The sequence below is a fragment of the Sparus aurata genome, chromosome 24 (genome assembly GCF_900880675.1).
Source record: "Sparus aurata chromosome 24, fSpaAur1.1, whole genome shotgun sequence".
Classification (NCBI taxonomy): domain Eukaryota; kingdom Metazoa; phylum Chordata; class Actinopteri; order Spariformes; family Sparidae; genus Sparus; species Sparus aurata.
Window position 1 is genome coordinate 15,306,551 of NC_044210.1, and position 24,412 is coordinate 15,330,962.

The 24,412-nt window shown below is 44.0% G+C and overlaps 1 protein-coding gene across 8 annotated transcripts in view; it reads left to right on the plus strand.

Annotated features, from left to right (window-relative positions):
* The window catches only part of tns1a (tensin 1a), a 94,068-nt gene that overhangs the window by 4,760 nt on the left and 64,896 nt on the right, over positions 1-24,412 (plus strand). For 7 of the 8 annotated variants that reach the window (XM_030409517.1, XM_030409522.1, XM_030409519.1 and 4 more), the window contains 2 exons: positions 18,503-18,617; positions 22,057-22,094. In XM_030409517.1, the coding sequence (XP_030265377.1) occupies positions 18,503-18,617; positions 22,057-22,094 (153 nt within the window). Of the gene's footprint in view, positions 1-2,508; positions 3,362-18,502; positions 18,618-22,056; positions 22,095-24,412 lie in introns of those variants that run through there. The other variant, XM_030409515.1, reaches the window with a different exon arrangement.

Here is a 24,412-nt window from a genome sequence, read left to right on the forward strand (position 1 = left end):
CACATGCTCCCCAACTTTACCTTCCGCGCTGAGTAATGTCGGGCCGGTTCGCAGGTACCGCACCCAGAGAATTGCAGGCTTCTGCCCTGAATGGCTTGCTGTATTCTGGGACGGCGTTCAGCATGATGGATGCTTTGTTATTCTAGCATTAAAGCTTTAATGTGATGGATTCTCCAGCGATGGAAGAGGAGACTGCAGAGTGGATTTGGAATACTTATCTTTCTTTCTTTCTTTCTTTCTTTCTTTCTCTTTTAATCTATTGCTTTTCATCTTTTCAACTAGAGCCATTGTTCAGGCGTCTGACTCCAGGGTTTGGGTCACTGGCTCTTGTTTTTCATACCCTGTTCTACTAGTTAGCATCAAGTGTTATGCATCATTTGATTCAGGAGAACCTTAAGTTTCAGTCTGGAAAAAATGGCATATCGAATGGTTTGTAAATCATTACACGGGACTTTTTTCAGAGAATTTTATCATCCTTTCGAGGATGAACAACGGTAGCTTGGCTTCAACCAACTATGTTGGCTCTGTGACAAATCATTGCAGATGATACACAAGTACACTAGGAACCCCTTAAATGCCCAAAAAAGACATATGGTACTGATGAAAAGCAGACAAACTCCACTTTATGAGAGTTTTTGAAGCATATGGATAAGAGAAGCGGTTCAAAAGTTATGCACTATTTTAGAGCAATAGCTATTTTTAGAAGACCAGGGGACAGGTTAGGGTTAGGGTTAGAAAGCTGGTGATCAAATATCACTATCTGTGCATGTCTTAGTGTGTATACACGTATATAAGACCTTCCCCAACCTTTAAATAGGTAAAGCAGGCTGCTAACATCATTAGACTGGGCTTTAATGGAGAGTTTTACTGTCCCATGATGGTCTAAATTCCCTTTTTCCGTGAGTCTAATTCTGTGGGAAACAAAGTGTGTGTGTGTGTGTGTGTGTGTGTGTGTGCTGGTGCCTCCCTCCCTCCCTGCCTGCCTGCCTGCTTGTGTGTTTTCAGTGAGCGCCGGCATGTTGCGTTGGGAATAAGGGAATAAGAACCTGACCTCACTGTGCAAAAATGTTGTACTGAGAAAATACACCACTCCCAATTGCACGCTGCGCAATCAATGCTTTTTGCAGGTAGCGAAGTCTCACTTAAATGGCTATTCAGACAGAAAAAAAAGGCAACACGGAGATGCATGCATGAGCTGTATGTGTGCGGGTTTTGTTTTTTTTGTTCGGAAAAAAGCTCACCCATCTGCAGAGACCGTCTGAGGGTTGGTTGGTTGGAGGCCACTAGAGGCTGCTAGCAACCCAGTTTAGACCAGTTGGCTGCAGGCTGCCTCAAACACAGCCACCAAATATAGGAGCTAAAGCACAACCAGCATTCACCCCCTCCAACATGTCCACACTGTGCTCTTTGCCGACATTATGTTATAGCGTATACACACACATACACACACACACAGAGGGAGACATGCACACAAACACACACACAGATTATGTGTCAGGTTAGCCTATGGATTGAGGTAACTGTTACAGTGGAAGTGATGGAGTGCAGCAGGGATCAATAGAGGGTGTTTTCTCAAAATGAATTGGCTCTTAGCCCTTTATGGATCTGACTGTGGAGTGATGTAATGCGCCTGCACCGCTCATATAATGTTGATTCAGTGCTGTACTTTGTGTAGATGTACACATGCATGTAGCGATCCCTCACACGAGAGCGCGGGGATGTTTGCATACATGCATGAGGGAATGTTTTGTATGTGCGCACACAGACGACCTGGGAGGGTGAAATATGCACATGGACTTGTCATAGGTGTTAAAATAAGAGATTTCGTCGCCTTCTAAAGGTTAATCCAGAGCAATGTTTGGAGTGTATTGAATAAATAATAAATCTCACTTTTTGAAAGTGACAGGAAGTTCTCAAAAGTGATTTGGAAAGGACCGTCTCTGTGTCCGCGGTTCTGAATGTCAAGAAATCCAACACATACGCACAAGAAAAACATAAAAAATAAAAGAAGATAAGACTCCTGTTTTATTATGGTTTTCTTACAAAGAGTCAACACAACTGATATGAGGCAAGAAAAGTCACCAGCCTTTTAAGAAATGCCGCTTTTGGAGCACGAAAACCTACAACAGACACTCAAAAGCTGTATTTTGTAGCCAACATATAACTTGACTCAACTTCAGCCAGTGGTTGACTCATCACATGACACAACGTAAAGGTGTAGTCCTATATAACGCAGCCAAGTCGCTTCAATCTGTGTACAACTATAACGACTTTGGTCCAGTTTCACGTGTAGGCGATGCACCAACCCTTCCCGCTAAAAGTCCACTTTGCAAGAAAGTTGACATATTCTGCAGAAAGCGTGAGTTGCAAATAGAGCCAAGGAGTTTGGATGACTGTTAATGTAAAAAAGTTATGGAACTGCATCATGGGAAATGTAGGATCCAGTCAAGGTCTCTCAGTGTTGACCTTTCGTTTTAAATGTCTCACAAGCTTTATGGAAGTGTGATGTTAACGTTGCACCACCTCGTTTGATGATTCACATCATTTTGATTGTGTTTATAGGCTAACACGGCTTTTTTTGTGTGTGCGTGAGCATCTGCACATGCACCTCCAACTCTCTGCACCTACCTGTTCTGCTGCTCGGCTGTCGAGTCCTGCGGATATTTTTTGAAGGAGGAGATCTGGAAACAGGAAGGGGTTGCCGATGAAAAATTGAAGTGACATTAGCGCAGACATGAGCGAGCATGCTCTGCAAGAGGAGAGGTGGAGGGGAGGAGAGGTGAGGTATGCAACGCGAGGAAGCCGAGGGGGTGGTCAATGAATAGAGTGTGTGTGCATGTGTGTGTGTGTACGTGAGGAGGGGCTAACAAGGATCATTTGAGGAGAGGGGAGTTTTTGGGAGGGAGAAAAATAAAGGCCCGATTCTCGACTCACCTCCTCCCAGCCCCCCTTTTTTTCCTCCGCGGAATAAAGTTACCACACTTCAAGAGGGACAGAGAGGAGGGCAGGAGTGAGTGAGCGAACCAGAGAGAGAGAGTGAGGGAGGAGGAGGAGGACCAGGAGTGGAGGAGGTAGAACAAGCTAGCAAAGAGAGGGGCGGGAGGGAGCTCAGATGCAGGGAGACTGACTAAGGCCATCAGAGAGAGAAAACGAGAGCAGCATTCCCTTCCACACCCTCCGGCATGGATCTGTGTCGCCGAAGCCTGCGTGGAACCGGCAGGAATTTCTGGGAATACCTTGGATTTCTACCTTGAGTGGCACTTTTGTTTTTTTCTTCAGGATGCCCTCCGTGTCTCTGTCTCTGCCCTCGGCTCTGGCAGGGAGGGCCAGGACCTGGGTTTGCCTCTCCTGCATGTTTTGGGTAAGAAATCGTGTAGAGGGACGTGTGCAGGTGCCGGGGGTCAGGGTCAGGGTTAGAGCTAGAGCGTGGGAACAGGTCAACGCAAAAGAAGCATGAAACTAGGAGGAGATGTAGCCAAACTTGCATTAGTCACATGCATGAAAGACCAGATGGCTTGCTTTCTGCGTACAGCTTCATCAAAAGACCTTCCATGGTGTCGGCGAGTGGGTGGTTATGTTTCTGTGTGAGGTGCAAAGAGGTGAGCAGTTCATGGTCAGTGGTTCCTCCCAAACAAGAGCACAGCAGCATCACTGGTACATCTGACTCATGTATGTTGTTGATCCGGATGTTTGGCTGTTTTGTCAGGATTCCTCTCCTACCGTCCCTCATCTTTCGGCCACTAGAGGTCAAGTTCACATCTTTGTCACATCCGGGAGCCGGGCAGATCTCTCGTCCAGGACTAATCTGGTTGACTGCTCTGTGGCGACTCGGATCGGCGTGTTCTTGCGTCGGGTCCACGCGGCCTCGGCACTGGAGCTATTTCTGGTTTCTCCTGTATAATTTAATCTGCTGCTGCTCGCTTCTCCTCCTATCTGGGACTGACTGAGTGTGTCAGGAACCGGGGGCTTTCCACGCAGCATCTCGGTTACAAGAAAAGGAAAAAAGTCAAGCACGCCAGTGCACCCCTGGACCCGAACTCTAACCCTGGAAGCATGTGAAGTTAAAGTCTTCTGTTTTTTTTTTTTGCAGAAGCCTGAAATAGTCTTTGTTTTTGAAGATTTTTGTGTTAAAACCCTAAACCTAACCTTTGCCCTGACCTGAAAACATAAATGCACCCCTAGACCCCGAACCCGAACCTTAAGTGTGAAGATGTTAGTGGATCTGGAAGCATGTGAAAGTTAAAGTCTTCTCTTTATGTTGCGGAAACCTCTGGTCTTGTGTTTGGCGTTGTTTTGTGTTTGTGTTTTAACCCTAACCCTAACCCTGCCCTGAAAACATAAAGCATGCCAACGTCCCCCGTAGATCCCGAACCCTCTTCACCCTGTGTGTGAAGATGTTTCTGAAGCATGTGTAGTAAGAGGCATCTTTTATTCTTGCAGACGCCTAAAAACATCTTTCTGTGTTTGAGAAACCCTTCTTCCAACACATGTGAGCTGCAAAATCTGCCTTTAAAGATGCTCCTCAGCCACATAATCGTATATCAGAGAGACAAACTGCAGGCTTTGGTGTGTTAACATATTGCCACATCAAACATTACCTGCCTTTTAATGCTCCTCGCTGCAGCATAACACATCTTTATTGGAGAAGTCGGTGGATTTATTGCTTTTTTTTTGTTGTGTAATGTATACACAGTGTGTAATGATCGCACCCAAGTGTTAAATGAGGCATCTGCCCTACTTTTCTGTAGCTCGCAGTGGAGGAGAGGGCCATTTAGATGCAAGGGGGGGGAAAGAGGCGGGGGAGGAGGGAAGAGCTCCCACGCAGTTCGTATGCAAAGCGAGACTTGTCCAGATGCGATCCAACATTATCGACAACGCAAAAACGAGATGAGCGTTCGAGGAGGAGGGAGCGACGTTTTGCGAGGTGTGACGACAGCAGAAGGGAGGACGATGAGTGTGGCGAGCAGAAGCTGAGTGACGTGAGAGAAGCGGGTTCTAAGAAAGCTCCTCAAATACATGCTATTAATAATGTATCGCCCCACACGTAGAGAGAGAATATTAGATTTGACACGCTGACAGAAACAGCCACGAATGCAGGCTAGTTGCTTCAGCGCCGTCCAAAGACTTCCGTGAGCTCATTACTGCTGTACAATATGCTAAGCAGCACCGCTATGAATAACAACAACTGTTATTTGACACAGCGCCGGCGATCTGATTTTTTAACATATTCGCTGAGGAATTTCCTGCCGGTGTTTACCCGACTGAGTCAGAGCGCTTTATTTAAGACCCGGGATTATGTTCCTTGTGTTCTGCAGTATCACAAGTTTGACTTCAGAGCTCAGGTGTTTTCTAATGCACGCCGCTCTCTGTTGGATAAGTCTTTAATGTAGCAAAACATGAAATACCGCAAGTAAATGCACTGATGTTACGCTTTTGTAACATTAGAGTACTTTGAAAAGGTCGCTTAGCTAGTTAAAGGGGCAATCTGTCAAGCCTGATTCCCCAAAAAGTTGGGACACTTTCAAGTTGTGAGCATCAAATTCATTCAGTTTATCGTGTTTGGAAAAGTTAGGACCAATCTTTCATTTTTGGGCTTAAATGTTACAGAGTTTGACTTAATGATGGAAATCAAGCATTCGTAAGCCTTGATTCCAAAAAAAAAAAAGTTGGGAGGAGAGTATATAAACATAGAATATATTGTCTTTGTATTGTATTCAATTAAATACAGGTTGCAAACCAATTCAGATTGAGAGTGTAGAACTTGAAAGACATCGACAGGGTCTAAGTTGATTTATTTGCTTTTTTGGGGCTTTATGTGACACAACAACACAAATACTGTCTTTTTTTCTGTCACAGCCGTCTACGAGGCAGCTGGAACACTGTAAGTCAAGACGTATGGTAGATCCATCATGTCTTCAGTTGTCTAACAGAGTCCCTTATTGACTGACCAGAATCCCCCGAGAGCTCTGAAAATCAATCAGACTTTGATTGGACCGCCGCTGCCCGCCACGCCTCCGTGTGTGTGTCACCTCCGCGCCGCCGTGCGTCCTGCACGTGTGTGGCCCGGCGTGTACCGGGAATGTCATTTCCCCTCGGCGAGCGAGAGTACGTATCTGCTAGCTCTGCCCGGTGATTAGCTTGCGTTGAGTGAGGAGGATTCTTGAGTAATGAATCTGTCTCGCCACCTTTAATGTCTCTGCTCCCTGTGGTGTCAGAGCAGGGGCATCTTCTGTATTGGTTTTATTTTGAAAGGACAAGGACTATATCTTCCTGTCAGATGAAGAGTTTCAAACAAGCAGCAGGGTGTTTTGGGATATTTCTTGTTGATTTAAAGATTTCTATTGCTTTACCATTTGATAGATTGGGTTAATTTCTATTATACTGAAACAAAACAATAGAAAACAGCCTCTTTTTGAAGCAGAAATCCTAATTAATGGGCTGTTTTTGAAGCACTGGCCGGTGTAAAGGGTCAAGCTCTCTCATGGGGCTTCATCAGCGACTGTCGTTTTTGAGGTTGCGACCTTTCACGCTCCATTGCTCTATTTTTATCCTGTTAACAGCGCAGTTTGGGGGAAAATATAATAGAGAAGGTTTATTTTTTTGACATGTAGTAATAATGCTAATGGTATTTGTGGTTTTTTGACGATGATGTCCGTCTCCAAATGACATGAAACTGCACTCAGACCTAGTTTTGGTTGACAGCCTCCGATGGGACCTCATGCGCTGTTCGGCTGCCACACAGGCTGACTGTCCACAGCCAGAGATCCTCACTGGAGCTTTCTCCACGCTCGCCTTCTCCAACCAGAGCACTTGTTCATGTGTGTGTGTGGTCTGTATCTTTGCGAGTCAGGCTGTCCTCGGAGAGCGGAGCCGTCGCTGTGGCTAAACAATGCTCTGTGTATCTGTGACCAGGTGATTTATATGCGATGTGACCGCATGCCTCCCTCCAGGCCCCCCGGGCCACTGCCAGCCGGACTGAGACCCGGCTACAGCACACTTCCCCAGGGCACAGTGCACTGCTCTGCCCCCGCATCTCATACCCGAGCCTGGATCTCTGCCCTGGAAGTTTAAGACATGGTGGGCCGGGATGCTGTAGATCATTCTGTAGATGATTGAAACATGAAGACATGTTAATGTTGGAAGGTACAGATGGAGTTGAAAAAGATATTTGGTTTCCAATCGTATCAAACAGAGAAAAGAAAGCAAATCCTCACATTTAAACAGCTGGAACCAACGAGATCTTTGGCATTTATAAAGTTTTCTGTCTGATCAATTAATTACCTAATCAAGGGGTCCCAAACTTTGGGTCACAAGATAAATTCGAAAGGTCATGAGATGAATAATGAGGAAGAAGGAAAATACTTTACGGTCAGGTTAGGTTTAGGTACCAAAATCACTCGGTTAGTGTTCGTAAAAGATCGTGTTTTGGCTGAAAATACCTGGTTCTGTCGCCATGACAAAGCTGGAACATTGTCCAATTTTTGGTCCTGATGTCTTGTCAAACGTTCTTACAATTTTATAGATTTGCCATCAAATTTACTGCCATTTAGAGTCATTAGTTCCAGGTGTTGTTACATTTGAAATGCAACTAACACTTACTTCAATATCAATTAATCTTTCAGCTGATCTTCTGAGTTATTGTGATTAATTTTCATGTTGAAAATGTCGTCTTTTCTCTAACAATCTGTCCAAAACCCAAATATATTCAGTTAACTATCAAAGAAAACCAGCAAATATTTACATTTAAGATGCTGGAGAAATGTTTTTTTCTTGCCAGTACAATTTTCCGTCAATGCATTCAACTTCAATTTTTGTTGCGACATATATTCTAGGGCGTTGCTGTTATTTTATCCTGGACAAGATCTTCCTGCGTCGTGTCACGTTATATTAAATCAGCAGTCTGAAGCGGATGCTGCACCTTCAACTTGAGACAACGCACACCTGCACACATAAAGTTAAGGCATGTGCATTAACATGTAGCACGAGGGAACGCAGGAATGCTTACAATCTACCTTTCAAAGCCACGTCCTCGTCCTTGTCCTGTACTTGCTCTCCGTGTTCTTTTTTCCCTGCGATGGACTCAAAGCGAGGGGAGCTCATTAGCAAACATGGCGTTCTAAGTTCATTAGCAGCCGGCTAATGATCATAAGCGGCCTAGACTTCATGATCACAGCTCATTGATCTTTGTGCCTCTCTGTCTGCACCTGGTATTGATCATATCCCACGCCTCGCACAAACAGTATCGCAGCTGCAACCTTGTGTACACACACACACACGGATGTACTGTACGTGTGGGTTATTTGATGCTTCCATATAACTTCACACACAAACACACACATCGAAGCAGGGAGGTAGTCATAGATACACACAGTTTCTCGGCTTCAAGGATCTACTACAATCTGGCATCCGGCCCACAGTGTCAGTCCGCTGGGATCAGCTGCGCTCCGCACCATAAATAAAACATCCTCAACTCTATAGTCTCGTACACTTATCCATACTCCCATGAAGTATAGATGTCGACAGGGAATGAAATGCGTTGTATCAACGCCTAAAGGAGATTCCCTGGCGAACAAATAGGTCGATTTCCGCCAAAAATACACCCCCTGGTTGAGTCTTTTGTTGTTTTGCAGCAGTTTTATTCTTATTTCTTTCACTATTTTAAGTAAGCTTCTATGGATTGTGCAGTGGCAGCCTGCCGGGCATGCTTTGAATGATTATGGGTACTTCTGTGCTGCCAATCACTGACGTACCCATAATCACAGTGGAAAAGGACCCTCGGGGGCCATAACCAGAATAATGACTATCCTGATAAGAGATTCCACTCTTCCCTTCTGTTTCCCATCTACTGAGGGTCCTGGGACAACACCTCAATTTTGAGGGCCCTCGACATGAAGAATTTTAGAAGCCCTTGGTTTTTGTGCTGAGCTGGTGGAAGCTGGCAGTGCAGTTTCATCCAATCCGTCTTGCAGACTGATCTTCGCCGCGCTGCTAATTTGAGCCGTTTGATACGCCATCTGTGTGTTGAGATCGCACATTCAGAGGGAGTTCAAGAGCTGAGGCTGCCAATGAGAGCAGGGTGTACAGTGGGATGACGCAGAGTCTGACAAAGTTTCATGGAAATGTGGAAGAAGTCTGATGTGGACACCAATCATCCGATGACTAAACTCCTCTCCCACACTTAGACTCCTGTGGTTAAAGAGGCACTTTGATATGCCAAAATAACCCTGATGATGTCTTCGTGATGCCATCGAGCTTGTCTGAACTTTACTTTACCTTGAGAGGCAGCTGGGTTTGAGATTACGAGAGCTTTCAACTCCATCTAGAAAGATTTAAATATAGGGAAGGTGATTCTGATTTTGATGAGAATTTTGGGCCAAATACTGACCCAAAGTGATATTTGACAACCTGGGATTGACTCAACAATCATTCTCTAGAGTCTCTCCCCTATCTTTAAGCTATCTGCTTGGAGCCGCAAAGAGACAGATGTTGAACTGGAACCTCACGACGTTAGCATAAATGCTGCTAGCATCAGTCAAATCAGAACTTTCGGTATATTTCACTGAAAGACGAGAAAAGAATGACATGGAGAGATGTTTTCGCTCTTCTCCCGACTGACTTCGGTAAGAATTTGAATCACCAATTGGCTCCACTGGCGGTGGTGCTCTTCTTCTGTTGATCTGACTGGTTGAAGTTAGCCTGCGATCGATGGTGATAGACAGATGGTTGGTCCAATCTCCTTCCAAGTATGTTTTGAGAGGTGCCTACCCATTTAGTTGACCTGCGTAACGAACCATGTGGGAAAAACACGTCCTGATACCGAAACGACTGAATAGGTCAACAGCTAATGACTCGTTGGAGATTACCAGCGGTAAGTTTACTGGACCTTTGCCCTTCCAGACTTTCATTGTTAGGTGAGTAAAGTTCTGAAACCATCACAAATTGGACAGGTTGAGGAAAAGATGTTTGACCAACCAGTCCAACCTCAACCTGCTCTGTATGCTTAATTTAATGCTCTTTATACCACCTGACTTCCTCCTTTGCCCCCGTCATCATAACTACGACCACAAGACGTCGCGACCTGACAGTAATCGTCACAGTGCCCTTTAAATAAGATACTTATTTAGGTGTCATGACGTGAAGTGTGATACCCCAGATCATGGGTCTTTGTTCCTTGACACTTGAAGTCCATCACCGTCAGGTTTTATGAGTTTATGAAAACCGCTTTCTAGAAAAAGGAGAGTGTCTGAAACACGCTCACACACGACGTACCAATATTACAAACACCATCCTGGTTCTCATTTTCCTCCTTTTTTTTTTTTGTTTCTCATTCTCGTTCTCTGTCTCACAAAGGCGCCCATTGTTCATGACAGAATTTCAATTTGGTGGAAATTGAAAGCAGGTGTGGCTCTGCTTTTTCATCTCGGGGGTAGCGGTGGGAGTGGAGGACTTCGTTTCTCCCCGGCCTCTAAGTTTCTGTGGGGCCTGTTCCTCACGCTCCACTTCATTGAGTCATGTCATCCTCGCTTTTTGGCTGGTTTTTGGCGCTCTTTGTCTTTGTCTATTTTTTGTGCGGGTGACTCATTCGCTCCTTCTGTTCACCTCATCCATCAGCCAGGTAGTCGGTCATACGGACAAGCGTTCACCTCACTCACTCACTTCACTCCTCACGTAGTATATCTCACGGTGGACAGCCTTTATGGGAGAGACGGAGTATTTACTGCAGCCTCTAGGACTCATATTCTGTCACTTTCATCTCCGAGAAGTCTTTTCAGGAGAGATAAAAAGCTCAGGTGAATTTCTGTGGGAAGTTTTTTGTAAAGAGGACCACATGTCGTTTGGCCCAGAGAAGAACATGTTCTAAATATTACACATAAAACTCAAATTAAAGTGTTTGTATGCCACTTGTGTTCCTTGGAGACTCATTTCACATTAGAGGACACTCTGACTGAGCTGGTTAATGAACTCCAGGGTTTGTGTCAACTTACATCATTATGCAAGACGATACCGTACATCTTTATTCCAGCATGGCCCTCTTTGGGTTTTTTTTAAAACCATTCTTCCAATTCATGCAGAAAGACTTTCCTCTGACTGAGCTATAAATGGAACCACATGTGGAATTTTACATTAGCTTAGCCGTGTTGGTTGTTCATATGGCCGTTTGTGTTGATGCATGTGTCTCTGAGTGTGAGTGTGGTTTTGAGTGGCTTAGTCCCAGATGTGGCAGCTCAAAATGCACCTGGCATAAACAGGAAGTCCAGACTACAAACATTTACCCTCGTATTGAGACTCCACTCACTTGACAGGATTGTTATGGTGAATATTTGTTCATGTGTGGCTTTAGAGTTGATGGGTCTGATACGTATTAGAGAGAGAGAAGATAAACATAAAATGTGCTCAGCTGTGGTGAGCTGAGCAGATTTCTGTCATTAGAGAAGTTGTTTGGATCTCTTTAGGACGTTTTTAGCTCTTTAGACGTTAGCTGTGAGCTAGCCAATATATTGATAATAGCACATTTTAGGGAATTAATTTAGGGTCTTTTAAAGCTAGTTAGCTGCAAGCTAGCCAAAAGAGCCAAAATATTGATAATAAAAGTTATTGAAATTAGGATATTTTTAAGATAGTTCGCTGTGAGCTAGCCAAAATATTGACAACAGCCTCTATTAAGTTATTGAAATGAGATGTTTTGCCAAAATTTGACAATAGCCTCTTTTAATTTTTTTTAGATTAGCATGTTTTTACGATAGTTAGCTGTGAGCTAGCTAACATATTGATAATAGCCTATTTTAAGTGAATTGATTTAGGATTTTTTAAAGCTAGATAGCTGCTATTTAGCCAAAATATTGATAATATCCACTTTTAACTCATTGAGATTAGGATGTTGTTAAACTAGTTAGCTGCTAACTAGCCAAAATATTGATAATGCCCTCTTTTAAGTCATCAACCTAGTTAGATGCTAGCCAGCCACTGAGGCTGCATCACACATTTTGGATAATATTGTGCCAAATATTGTAACTTAGGGCTTTTTAAAATCTTTAAGGAGGTGTTTTCCCATAGGAAGTCTATGCAGTTATAGATATTGTTTGATTTCTGTTATGTGTTAAAGTGACAACCACAGGTAGTACAAATCCTAATCTTTTCTAGATGTCTTAAGTTGTGCATTCATGACGGAACACACGCATGTTTTGTGATTGCTCGTGTGTGACAGGAGTAATTTGTGTTCATGCGTCGTCCCTGTGCAGAGTGAAAGAGCAGTGCCTTTGAGAGAGTCGTCCCCCCCTTCCCCTTCCTCACTCCGTTCCTTTCACCCTCCCCCCCTCCCCTGCTCCCACATCTTGGCTCTAAGTGGGGTCGCGGTCGAGGTAGCGTAGTGATGCTTTTCATTAGCTAAGTGCAACTGGGGGAGAGGAGCACAGAGCTTTGATTTACTGGGCCTGCTGTCTATAAGCCCGGACAAACACATACGTACACACTCGTAGAAACACCTCCTCTCCTCTCCCTCCATCCTCGGCTTTTAGGCCGCTCACTCTATCCCTTTATCCCCCTTTTTTCTCTCTCCATCCGCATCCATTTTCCTTCCCCTTCTCTTTCCGACTTTCCCTTTCTGTCTCTCTACATAACTCTCCTTTCCATTTTCTCTCTCGGGCCTCTCCTGGGAGTCTCCTTCTAACACGACACAGAGGACAGGACTTGGGATTTTTCAGTTTCCACTGTTGGCTTGTCTTTCGGATGGCTGATGGTCTTTTTTTAGGAGTCATAAATACAGCTTTCAGTGAAGATCCACAACCCTAAAAGTCACTCTGAGACTACTTGATTGTGATTTTACTGACTATTATATTAAAAAAAACTGGCTGAATATTCATGAAGATTTCTGTGTGACAGCAGTTTAGTTTTATGTCCAAGTGGCTTTCTTGATTTTGGCAACACCTTTGGTGTTTCGTGACCATGATCATCATTCCCACCATTACATTGAAGGTTGGGAAGTGCTACATAAATAAGCTTGACTTGACTATGTAGTCTCTGGCTCACATATTATATATCGATGAAGATACTCAATACAGTAGAGCTTAGTATCGTTATGATTTGTTCCTTTCTACTGAAAAAAGGGCAGCTGAAGTACAGTAGGGTTGCTAAATAAGGCAAAGTTGAAGCAATCCATGACAGGTTGTAAAACTTAGCAGACAAACTGAAGTTAAAGTCGAGTTTTAACGCACAAAACATCAGGAATTGTAGCCTCGCTGCTTTTATCATACTTTAAGTAATTGACAGTTGCAGCTTGTCCATCTAAAGATGATGCTGGTGTTTAAGAAGGTGGTTTTTGTGTCTACTGCATCAACTTCGTCGCACTCAATGTAACCACAAAGCAAACTGTAGGTGTTGTTGCGTCTTTTTCACGATCTGGGTACGAAAAGGATAGAAGATTGGGATTTTGGTCGATATCTTTAAGGGTCCAATTTGTACGAAAGCCCTTTTTTTGAGTCTCGTTCCCAACTTGTCAAATACTGGTGCTTTGGGATTGTAGGTCAGGCTGGCTGCCATCCCAAAGCATCCGCATTTGACAAGTTTCTAACAAATTGGCGCTTTTCAAGGTGTATTTTTTTAATAATTCTTTTACATGCTCATATTCCGATAAAGGTTGGCCTGAAAGTCGCCAACAGAGATCACCAACATATGTAGAAAAAAGTTTTCCTGACTGTTTCTTCCTTGGCACAACTTTTTTCTTGATGTATCACGAAGCATGTAGTTCCGTACCAGATGATAACATCAGTCATGGACGGCTGAGAATCTGATTACATGCCTAATTATGAGCTTACTAACTTGACTCGGTAATTTCCATCAGAGAGGGGCACAAACTGAGTAAGATCCCTGTTTTTTTCTTTTCGTCATTACTCACCATTTAAGCTACTGAGGCCCTTTTCCCCTCGTACTCTGAAAAAAGGTTGAATCCCAGATGCTACATGGCAGCCGTCCAAGAACCATTTGCACTCCTGTTGTGGCGATACTCACTGTGGGCCTCTGTATGCCAAGGTGTGCACGCATGTGTGTGTGAGTGCAAACTTGTGGTTGTATGTTTTTTTTAAGTTTTTTTTTATCCCGCCTCATCCATCATTGTCTGACAGGACACGTTGACCCCAGTTGCTGTGGCAGCCAGGTAACCATGGCTCCTGCCTGTGACACAGCTGGCTGCGTCTGATTGGTTTACCCGGCGGCTTTCTGCCAGGTCATCTTTAACATCAGGGCTGTAGAGTGGCACCAAGGTGCTTCAACCGCTATTTTTAAACCCAGCCAGGCCCACACTGCAAAAGATGTCCGTCTTTGCTAGTCGTTTAGTCTCACGTTGAGTATGGAAATCTTTTTTAAGTTTACTTTACTGCCAGGATGGTAGAAAATGGATTCTCAATTAGATGAGATGCATAGAAGAGTATCGTCAAAGCATGTATAGCCAGCAATATTTGGAGGCTACGATCCCCGGTTCTACGTATGTGCTCTCCTGGGGTCTAGTGTTCCTTGGATCCTATGTTTCTAGGGTCCAATATATCTCAGGTTCTATGTTCCCCAATGCACCATATGGGCTCTCCCAGGTTCATTTGTCTGCAGGGTCCCATGTTCCCTGGTTCTACGTACAGTATAGAATCATATATTCTCGGGTTTCCTCAAAACAGAGCAACCTAGGATTTTGGGAGCAAACGTATTCAGAACTGGGGAACATAGGACGCTAGGACAGCTCATAGGTAGAACTGGGGAACACAGGACCCTGGAGAGAATATATGTAGAACTGATGTTTGTTTGCTTTCATCTTGCATTGTCCCGCTTTATTTGCCCATCTCAGCAGTCCCCCGATAACCGTGATGGATATCGGTCAGCTCAGATTACATCCCTTCACTTTAATGAAACTGTCTGCGCTGTCCGTCTGTTTAAACCTGAGCATGCGGTTCAACCCACTCGTGAAAGGAAAGCTGTCGTTAAAGAGATGGATGGCGGGGCGGCTGTTAATTAAGCTTTTTTCCACGGGAATTATCAGCATGCGTGTAGCATATTGTTTGTTTGTAGCTACCTGTTGTAACATGCTGTGTCTGACTGTGTGCAGCCAAGGTCAGCCATGATTCCTTCTCCGGAGCTTGTAGCGAGTGTGTCACAGTGTGACAAAAGCCATTAAGATTTAGGGAGATAGGGGAGCGAAAACGCTGAGAAATACACTTTTGTAAAAGCTTTGAGCCAAATTGACTGCGGCACATGGAGAGAGAGAAAGAGGGGAAAAAAAAAGAAAAAGAGCCAGGGAGCTTCAGAAGGCAACCAGAAAATGAGCTCAAAGACAACGAAGGAAAGGATTACACAACTTTCACACCTGGGGTCCTTTGTAGTTGGAGTAGTTCTGGTTCAGGAGTGATTCAAATTAGTTGTGGTTGTACAGGAACAAGTTGTAGGAATCGTATAGTAGTCTTGTGCTCTCAGGGAAGTCGTATTCATCATTGAAGTGGTACTGAACATGTTTTTTTAACAACTTACCGCTGCTTTCTTGAAAGATTTGTGATGCAATTTGTGTGTGAGTTTGTTAGAGATACATGTGGTGGATTTTGATTTAGATGGTACTTTTTTTAGTTGACCAAAGGCTGAAAACTACCTCTGTATGTTCATCTATATTTGTAGTCAACGTGAGTGTGTAATGGCTACAATTCCTGGGATTTATTGTTGCTAAATGCTAACAAATTAGGTGTTGTTACCTTTCTAAGTTCCAGTATGTTACTAGAGTGTCATTTGAGAGAAGAAAACCCATTTAGTTGCCTAACCTAACCCTAAATAAGAAGTTAAATGGGACCACAGTTTTCTGGTGTTCAGGTGGTTAAGTTTACAAGTACTACAGGTCGAGGTTTATGACTGGTGTCTGGGGTTTTAATTGGTTTTAATTGGTTTATTACACCTAATTTCCGTACATTTTTTTATCCATCACCTGCGTCCCTAGTGTTCAGGCTTAATTAACATAAAGCTGAATCCATCAAACTCTAAAGCAGGCAACAAAACTGCAACAAAACAGTAAACAGAGCAATTTCAACAAACTAAAGACAAATACAAAAACAGGAAAAAGACAAAGACAGGAAGTTGAAAGTCATAATATGAAATTCTACAAAATAAAACAGGAAATATATACAGTAAAATCTAAAACCATGACATGCCATGACAGACATTGGACAGAATCTCATCTTATCTGTCTTTATATGTGCATGGAGCGTTATCGACACATTTTAATTAAGGCACATGTGGATGGAAAGGTTTGGTATGCATGTTGGATATCACAGGTTCCAACAGGAGTGAATGGACCTCAGGTTGACTCGCCTACCTGCACAGAGCTTTGTGAAAACAAGGCATTAGCCAGAATGTTTACATAGCTGGAAGAAAAAACTGCCTCGTTGACAATGACGTTTGATTTATTTCACTTCAGCTTGTAAAAGTGGATCTTAACGACGTGATTATTTTATTTGGGAGGCGATGCAGCATTTACAAGCATTCCTCCATCTTTTTTTTTTTTTTGCTTAAATATGTTGCTAAATTGGAAACCCCCTTTTCTCAGACTCTCACGTGATTGGTTGGATTAGTGTTAATTATTCCCGGAGGGGCTTTCAAGGTGATAGTTGGAACAAGGTGTTTGTAAAAAAAAAAAAAAAAACAGTTTTCAATAAAGAGCGCTAAGATTTACGGTCCGGCAGAGCCCAACATGGGCCGGGCCCAGCTGCACAAATACACAGAGGAAATGACATCATCATTATGACTCACTGAGGAGGTTGTTGGTGGGAAAGGAGAGCTCGGCGGAGGGGAGGGGAGTGAAGGGAGATCCAGGAGGGTGAGCTGTCTGTCCTCTCTTTTTCATGCAAAACTCTGACCTTCGGATTGAGAAAATAGCACCAGACGAACCCAAACAACTCTGCGCGATGCAATAAAAGTTGAATAAATCACATTTTAAGGACGTCTGAAGGAAAACTGAACTTTATGACTCTGCTCTCAAGAGTTCAGTGCATTCAGGTTTGAGCTGCTTTAGATTTAAGGCACCTTCAAAGGCAATCCTGGTGACCCAGTTACAGTATTCTTGGCTTCATTTGTGAACGCTCCACGTTAAACAAATCAAATCAAACACTGAGTAATGTGCAGCTGTTCGGAGGGAACGTCGCACTTCTAATGAAACTGTTGGAAATGTCACCACATGTCAGGAACAAGTGAGAAAAGTCATGGAACTAGATTTTTTTTAGAGGTGGGGGGGGGTCCTCCTTGTTGCTATCTTGTCCAATGAGCAGCGAGCACACGTTACCTGCAACCTCACCTTCATCACCATCACCATCATCATCATCATCATCTGTGTTTCGATATCTGTGCTTCAGGGGAGGCAAAAAAAAGAAAAAAAAAATGGTGTTCTCCTGCGTCACCGCTTGCTCAGGTTTTGGTGCAGTTTTTCTAGAGCTGTTGTGTCCTCGGGCTGCACACACCGTACAGTACGAACACACACACACACACACACACACACACACACACACACACACAGGCGTACATCATTCCTGGAGTTTTTGAGGTTGTTGGGTGCTGTGAGGCTTCTTTTTGCTCCCCCCCCTCCTTCTCCTCCTCCTCTCTCTCTTCTTCATCATTAATTAGTCATTTAATTAGAGAACTTCAAAGTGAAAACATCCCCTGCTGGTGGGCGGACTGTGTGTGTGTGTGTGTGTCAGTGTGTGTGCATGCAACGTTGTGACACAAGATATGTTAGTGTGTGAAAGGACTCCAGCTAAACAACAAAAACAACAGTAACGCTGTATAAGATACATTAACATGTATCAGGGCTGTCATAATGCTTTTATTAACAATTATAGGAACTATTAATGCTCTTAAACATCTCTAAGTTTAAACATCTAAGTGCTTATTTCTTAAAATCTACGAATACATGTGTTTATAATGCTTTTATTAACACATACAAGTCTCTCTTACTAAGCGTCTCCTAAGGCCTCATTCTCTTTCCTAGCTAACGTTAGCCACATTATCAAAATCTGAATATCATCAATAACACCTTTTTTTTCAGTCCCTTCAGAATTTCATCGATAAAAATGTCAGAAAATAACAGAAAAGTGTTTATTACAGTCTCTTTGAACCCAAAGTGACAATTATATATGACATAAAAAGTTCAAAAACCAAAAGATAAATTATGAATAATAAAAACCAATGACTGTTTGGTAATTTGCTTAATAAATGACATCATCAGTAACATCAGTAACAATAGAACAAAGAACTAAATGAGTACAACCTGTTTTCTAACCAAAACCGTTATTCATGAGGCGAAAAGAAAGAAAAACCTTCAATATAACAAAGACTCAAGTGAAACCAAATGCCATCAAAGCCCATCAAAGAAATCAAACCCCCGTGTGCACCCATAGAAGAATATACCATGGCTGAATACCAAATGTGTTTCTGTTGGCATGCATTCAACCGACCTGCTCCTGATCTCCCTTCCTTCCTCTTCTCTCCTCAGCCCGACGAGCTGGAGGGCGTCCACACCCACCACTTCAAGCTGAAGCCATTCAAGAAGGCCAAGAGTTGCGATATATGCAAGCAGGCCATCACCAAGGAGGGCCTCATCTGCAAAGGTGAGTGTCGGGGAGGTTCCATCCCCCCCCCTCGCTGGGAGTTCAACTCCAAGTCTGAGCAGGCGGGAGATTAAAATGAGTGACCTGTGGATGAGAGAGTGATTCATTCACCATAATGTTCTCCTGGTTCCTGTTCAAGATGGCTGACGAGGCTGGAGCCTGTCCCAGCATGCATTGGGGTATTCAGAAGTAATAACAGAGATATTTACTGAAGTTAGCATGCTAACCAGCTAGCCCTGGCCCATCAAAACTCCCGTGCTAGAGGTTTACGCAACCAACGCTCCCTCACCTGCTGCACCGCTAGCTGCACGGCTAACTAAGCTAAGTGAGCTAACTAGCTGACGGTAGCTTCAGTGGTGATAATCCGTCCCCCTGTTGTTTTTTCAGTATGAATTTAACACACAGCCAGTTCAAACTGCACCCTAAATGAATAAAACAGATTATTTGAAGGCTGTTTGATGCTACAAACACGAAGCCGACGTCTCTATAATTGCCTGTTTCGTCAGAGATGTTCAGTTTACAGCCGTACAGAGTGTTTGATGCATCACTTCATGTCAGCAGATATCAGATATCGAGTATTCAGATCAGCAAATGTTGGTTGAGTCACTGTTTGAGGCGCAATCTACGCACTTCTTCCGTTCCCCTTTGTTTAGTTTGACCATCTTTGTTTGAGCGGCGCTGTGCGTACAGTACAGACTGTATCTCTGCACATGTCGGCCGTGTCTGCTTTGATTTCTCTCCCCCCCCTTCCTCCCTCCCTCCCTTTAAGCCTCCCCGTCTTCCTCCACCATCCAGTCACATGTTTTTTTCCATTCTAATTTTAGAATAGAACTAAAGGTTTTTTTATTGTAACCTCGGAGAAAAAGTCCAGGGGAAATTAACATTAGAGGACTCCCGGGCTGCCTCGCATTTCCTTTCTTGTCTCCCACCCGTTCGTCTCCCTCGCTCGCTTCCTCTCCCTCTTCTCTCTCCTTTTTTTGAACTACAAACACGGCGTCTTTTAGCAGAAGCCGAGTTGACAAACACTCAGAAGCCCCGGCTGCAGGAGCGCGGGCCTGTGCGGGGCTTTGGCTGAGGATTTGCTGTTAAAATTAGCATGGCCGCTGCTGCTGCTGCTGCTGCATTAGCCTAGATAAGAGGGGAAAAAAGGGAAAGAGGGGTGAGGGGTGGGGGGGTAGAGCGAGGCTGAATAAAGAGAGAGAAATTGGGGTATGGGGGGATTGGGAGATAGACATGGAAAACAAAGGGAGGAGAGAGTGCAAAGGCGAGCACAGGAGAATTACTTTCCCTTTCATCCCCCTTTTGTTCATTCATCCTCCATGTTAAAATACAGTAGACCGCAATAAGCTTTCCTTCGCCGAGCGCGTAAAGCTTAAAGTCATCCGGCTAAAAGCCCCCGAAACTGCCTCCTGAAGTCTTACGGCAGCTAAGAAATATCTTTTTTTAAAACACGAGCCTCTTCCTTCTCGCGGGCTGAAACAGACGGACACGCGTTGGTCTGAGCATCCTCCCTGCCCTTTGCTGTTACCAGGAAGTGTTGCTAGGCGCCCGGGTAGAAAAGGCCACGTTGCCAGAGGGCTCGCGGCCAAGAGATAAGATGTGACAATGGGGGCGATGTGCAGATGTGTGCAGATGTTGAGGACTTGCAAGCGACTGAGATTGCATTGTTACCTGTTCGTGCCCTTCGACCCCTTAAAGGAACAGCTCACCCCAAAAAACAGAGGATTCGGTCATTATGTTGTCATGGAGAACAAATCGCTTCCCCGTAACAGACCAAAAATGTCAAATACATTCATGCGTGCATTATGTCTCGGTCTGTGCGTGTTTTCTTTTGTTCTTCCCTGAGAAGAGGCAGCGTGAGGATAGACTCGTGCCTCCTGTGGATACGCGGGGACTCATTAAGAGCGTATAAAACCACATGATGATAATGATTCCCTCTGGTGCCTGCGTGGAGCAGCTCCAGGTTTCTCAGCACGCATCGCAGAGGAAACTCGTGATGAAACATCTGCACTTATTTGCAGAACCAAGAAGTACGACTGTACTTTCTTACTTTTTAAGAATTAAGAAATACACTCCGGAGACAGTTTTGTAGATTTGCTTGAAAAAAAAGACTATATCAGACAAAAACCAATATGCAGAGGAGTGTTCAAATGAAAGAACTGTGCAGTTTTATGTGCAAGATATTGAGCAAGAAATCTGCAAAAGTTCACTATACTTTTAAAAAAAATATACACATGACAGACGATGATAATGAATCTGAATTTGAGATTGCTGTGTCAGCATCAGCTGGTTTTTCCTGACAATATTATGCATTGAAACAACTGTTTTTAACCAAATATTACATTTTCTGCAAGTTCCAAACTATAAAATATCAGAAAATGGTGAAAAATATCAAGAAGACATCCTCAGATGTCTTGTTTTGTCGCCACAACCCAAATATATTCAGTTTACCGTCCCAGAGGAGGAAAGAAACCAGCAAATATTCACATTTAAGAAGCTGGAATCACAGAATTTTGATTAATCTGTCATCAGAACAGTTGAATAAAAAGCTGGTGATTGGACGAAAACTTACTTATGGCAAACTTTTACTTTGAAAGTCAGGGAGGAAGTCTTCAGCCACATGTTTTTAGAGCTCCACGCCCGTCAGAGATACATTACCGCACCAGTTTGGACAGCTGCCTCTCTAATAGGAAGGACAAACAGCTACTTAACACTAACCGTCTCCAAATAATTACCAATCAGCGCTTCGCACACACAAAACTACCAACTAATCCATTCATCACCATTACGCCGGTTTACCTTAATCAACCGGAGACTTGTTTTTCTAGCAGTCGGACCACCCAGGACATTCACACACACACACACATCCCGGACTACACACCCGCACCACCTGGAGACCACCTAGTTTAACAGCGAGGCAGCAGGTGTGTTGTTGGTGGGGGGGGGGGGTCGAGGGTCGTACCTGCCCCAGACGTCAAAAACATGGCCCGCTTCATGCCTGGAGGTCGACCTGCTCCGACTCTGTCTGCTTCTAATGATGACATGAATAATTAAACTCAGCTAATTCATAATTAAACCCCCTGTTAGGAAGCTTCCAATCACAGTTTAGGCTCGTTTTAACTGCTTCGTTCAGCTTGTTATGTCGAGGATTTAACCATTTCAGCACCTCTGTCTTCAGAGGTTCAATCAAAACGTGAAACAGGAGCAGATGGACGGCTGGATGTTTGGATGTTTGCTCCATGTGGCCACTTGGGGGCAGCACCACAGCACATTCAGGACGAGAGCTGACCTTGTTGCAGGTTTCCCTCTCGGTGCATTCAAGAGAAATTATGTCCATCCCTCTAACTGTTTGGAAAGAAACGCCAAATATACCTCATCATGCATTGATCTCATGTGTATTTGAACCGTTACTTACATAAGTTTGCCTCTTTTCTTTCAGCGTGCAAGCTGTCCTGCCATAAAAAATGTGAAGTGAAGGTAAGACACTGGACATCTTCTACTCCTCTGTAGTACAGACATAAACACACACATAGTCATTGGTTTTATGAGGTAGATTAAAAAGGATAAAGGTATGCATCTACATAATAACCATCATCAATAAACACTTCTCTAACCATTTTTTATCATGCAAAAGCTGCAACTGATGTGTATAACACTGTAAATGTGGAATAAAACTGTGTAGTTCCTCTTTTTACACTATTTTGATGAGCATTACAACCTTTACAACTGCTTCATAAATGGTTTATAAGCTGTTTTATTTCAATTCTACTATAAAACTACCATCAGTCAACGATGGTTTTTATCCAGGTACGCCTAAAGGTCCTTGACGGGGTTCCAGGGGGTCCACAGGATAGACCGAGAACTTCTGTTTTGCATCATATGTAGCAGATTGAGACACATTTACAGTTTCACATTATGTTTGAATCGAAAAAATCTGAATTTGAAAGGAAATGACGGCGTCAATTCGCCCCAAAAAACTAGCAGTTAGTCAACGACGTGCTTAGTAGATGCCGAAGATGCTAGCAAAGCAACACAGTGCGTAAAATAAGCACAGCAGAAGCGTCAGACATGTTGGACCTTCGCGTTTGACGACTTATATTTAATTGTTACAGTTACGGACAACACAAACTAACAACTTTGTTTCTCCCTGGAGGTCACCGTTGTTGTTACTGCAGCGTCGCAGCGACTCGGCCCGAAAAATCTGCATTTCTTTCACTGTAATTTCACCCGTTAGTAACACGAGAACATAATATAGAGCTGTCTGGGTCCTGGGCTTCATCCAGATTCCGTATTAAAACAGTCTTATCACGTTGGGTTTCGTGTGTCAGCGTAGGTGTACTTGTCGTGGAAAGCTCTGGCAGAGATACAGTCAATGTGGAGTCAATGAGGGGTGGCCACCCAGCTGTGGGCCTCAGACAACCACAGAGTTGGCTGAGACTCGGGTCGTTACAGCAGGGCGGTGTTGTGTAATGGTGCGGCTGTCGGTACAAAGGAACGCTTGAACCGCTCCTTCGACTCCTGACACCTTCGTAAGACGACACGGTTTCTGTGGGCGCCTCCTAGGCCGTCTTTATGTAGGGGATGACACGGGTACACCAGCATGTTCCTGGTTTTTGGAGCTCATGGTGAAAAAGAGAAACACTCATGTATGATGTTAAGCGTTTACTTCCAGATTAATGTGTGTCATAGACTTTTAAACCCCCAGGCTTTCAAACTCAAGGTAACACCACTCAAAAAACACATTTTCTGAAACCAGATGGGTCCCTCCTGGGTCATACGTCACCTGAAACACCAGTTTAACAGGTGCATCATTGAACCTCTTCGTGAACAAATTGCTAAACAGTAACACAAAAAGTCGCAGCCGGAGCTGCAGGATGTTTATATCCTGAAATACCCTGAAAACCGGTCGAGGAAGTACAAACCATGTGGTGCGTCGTCACATATTCCACAGTCACACTCGGCGCACTCGATCCCAATCTGCAGTGGAAAAGGGAAGAGCTCATGGTGAGAGTAAATGAAAAGGAAGGAAGGAAGGGAGGAATGAATGACGGAGGGAAGGCAGGGAAAAGGGCGGAGGGGAGGAAGAGCGTTACAAGGCTATTCTTAGTGGTTTTAGTTGTGACTGCTGGGGAGAAAACGTCCAAATGTCTGCTCTGACTCCTGCCTCCTTCTCCCTCTTACCCCTCGAAAACCGCCGCTCTTACCCAGGAACAAAAAGCTGCGTGTTCCCAAAAGCATCCGAAGGGGGGAAAAAATCTCCCAAATACCTCTAAAACCAGGCGAGAGCCATTTGTGGCGGCAGTCGGGGGAATAATCGGGATCGCCGGAGTCGTGAGTCATTCATTCTGGTGGTGACAGAGGAAATGTGAGGAGGACTGAGGGGAGACGACGTGAATTTGGTCAGACATTAAAGCTTCGGCACAAACTTTCCAATCCTTGTTTGCTAACGTGCTAATCCCGTAATTGTTTGAACATTCACGTCGGCGTAAAAATTATAGCGCCTGTTGCCCGAGGCCGTAAAAGTCTTCGCGCAAGATGGCGACGCTTTCTTTCAGCTGACACGCCGCTGACCTTGAACAGTAAATTTGTCATCGGGCACGGCAAGGTTGTCGCCAGCGGTTTCGCAGCTCGCCAGACGTGAAGATAACCGCCGCGCTGCATTGATTCCATCGAATTAGTTTATTATTTAAAGCCGCCGCAACCTCCCCCCCTTTTCAGCGAGACATTAAAAGACAGTTGTTTGGATGTTTTAATGGGACGTTTTATGTGTGTTTTTATGGCCGACTCTGATTTTA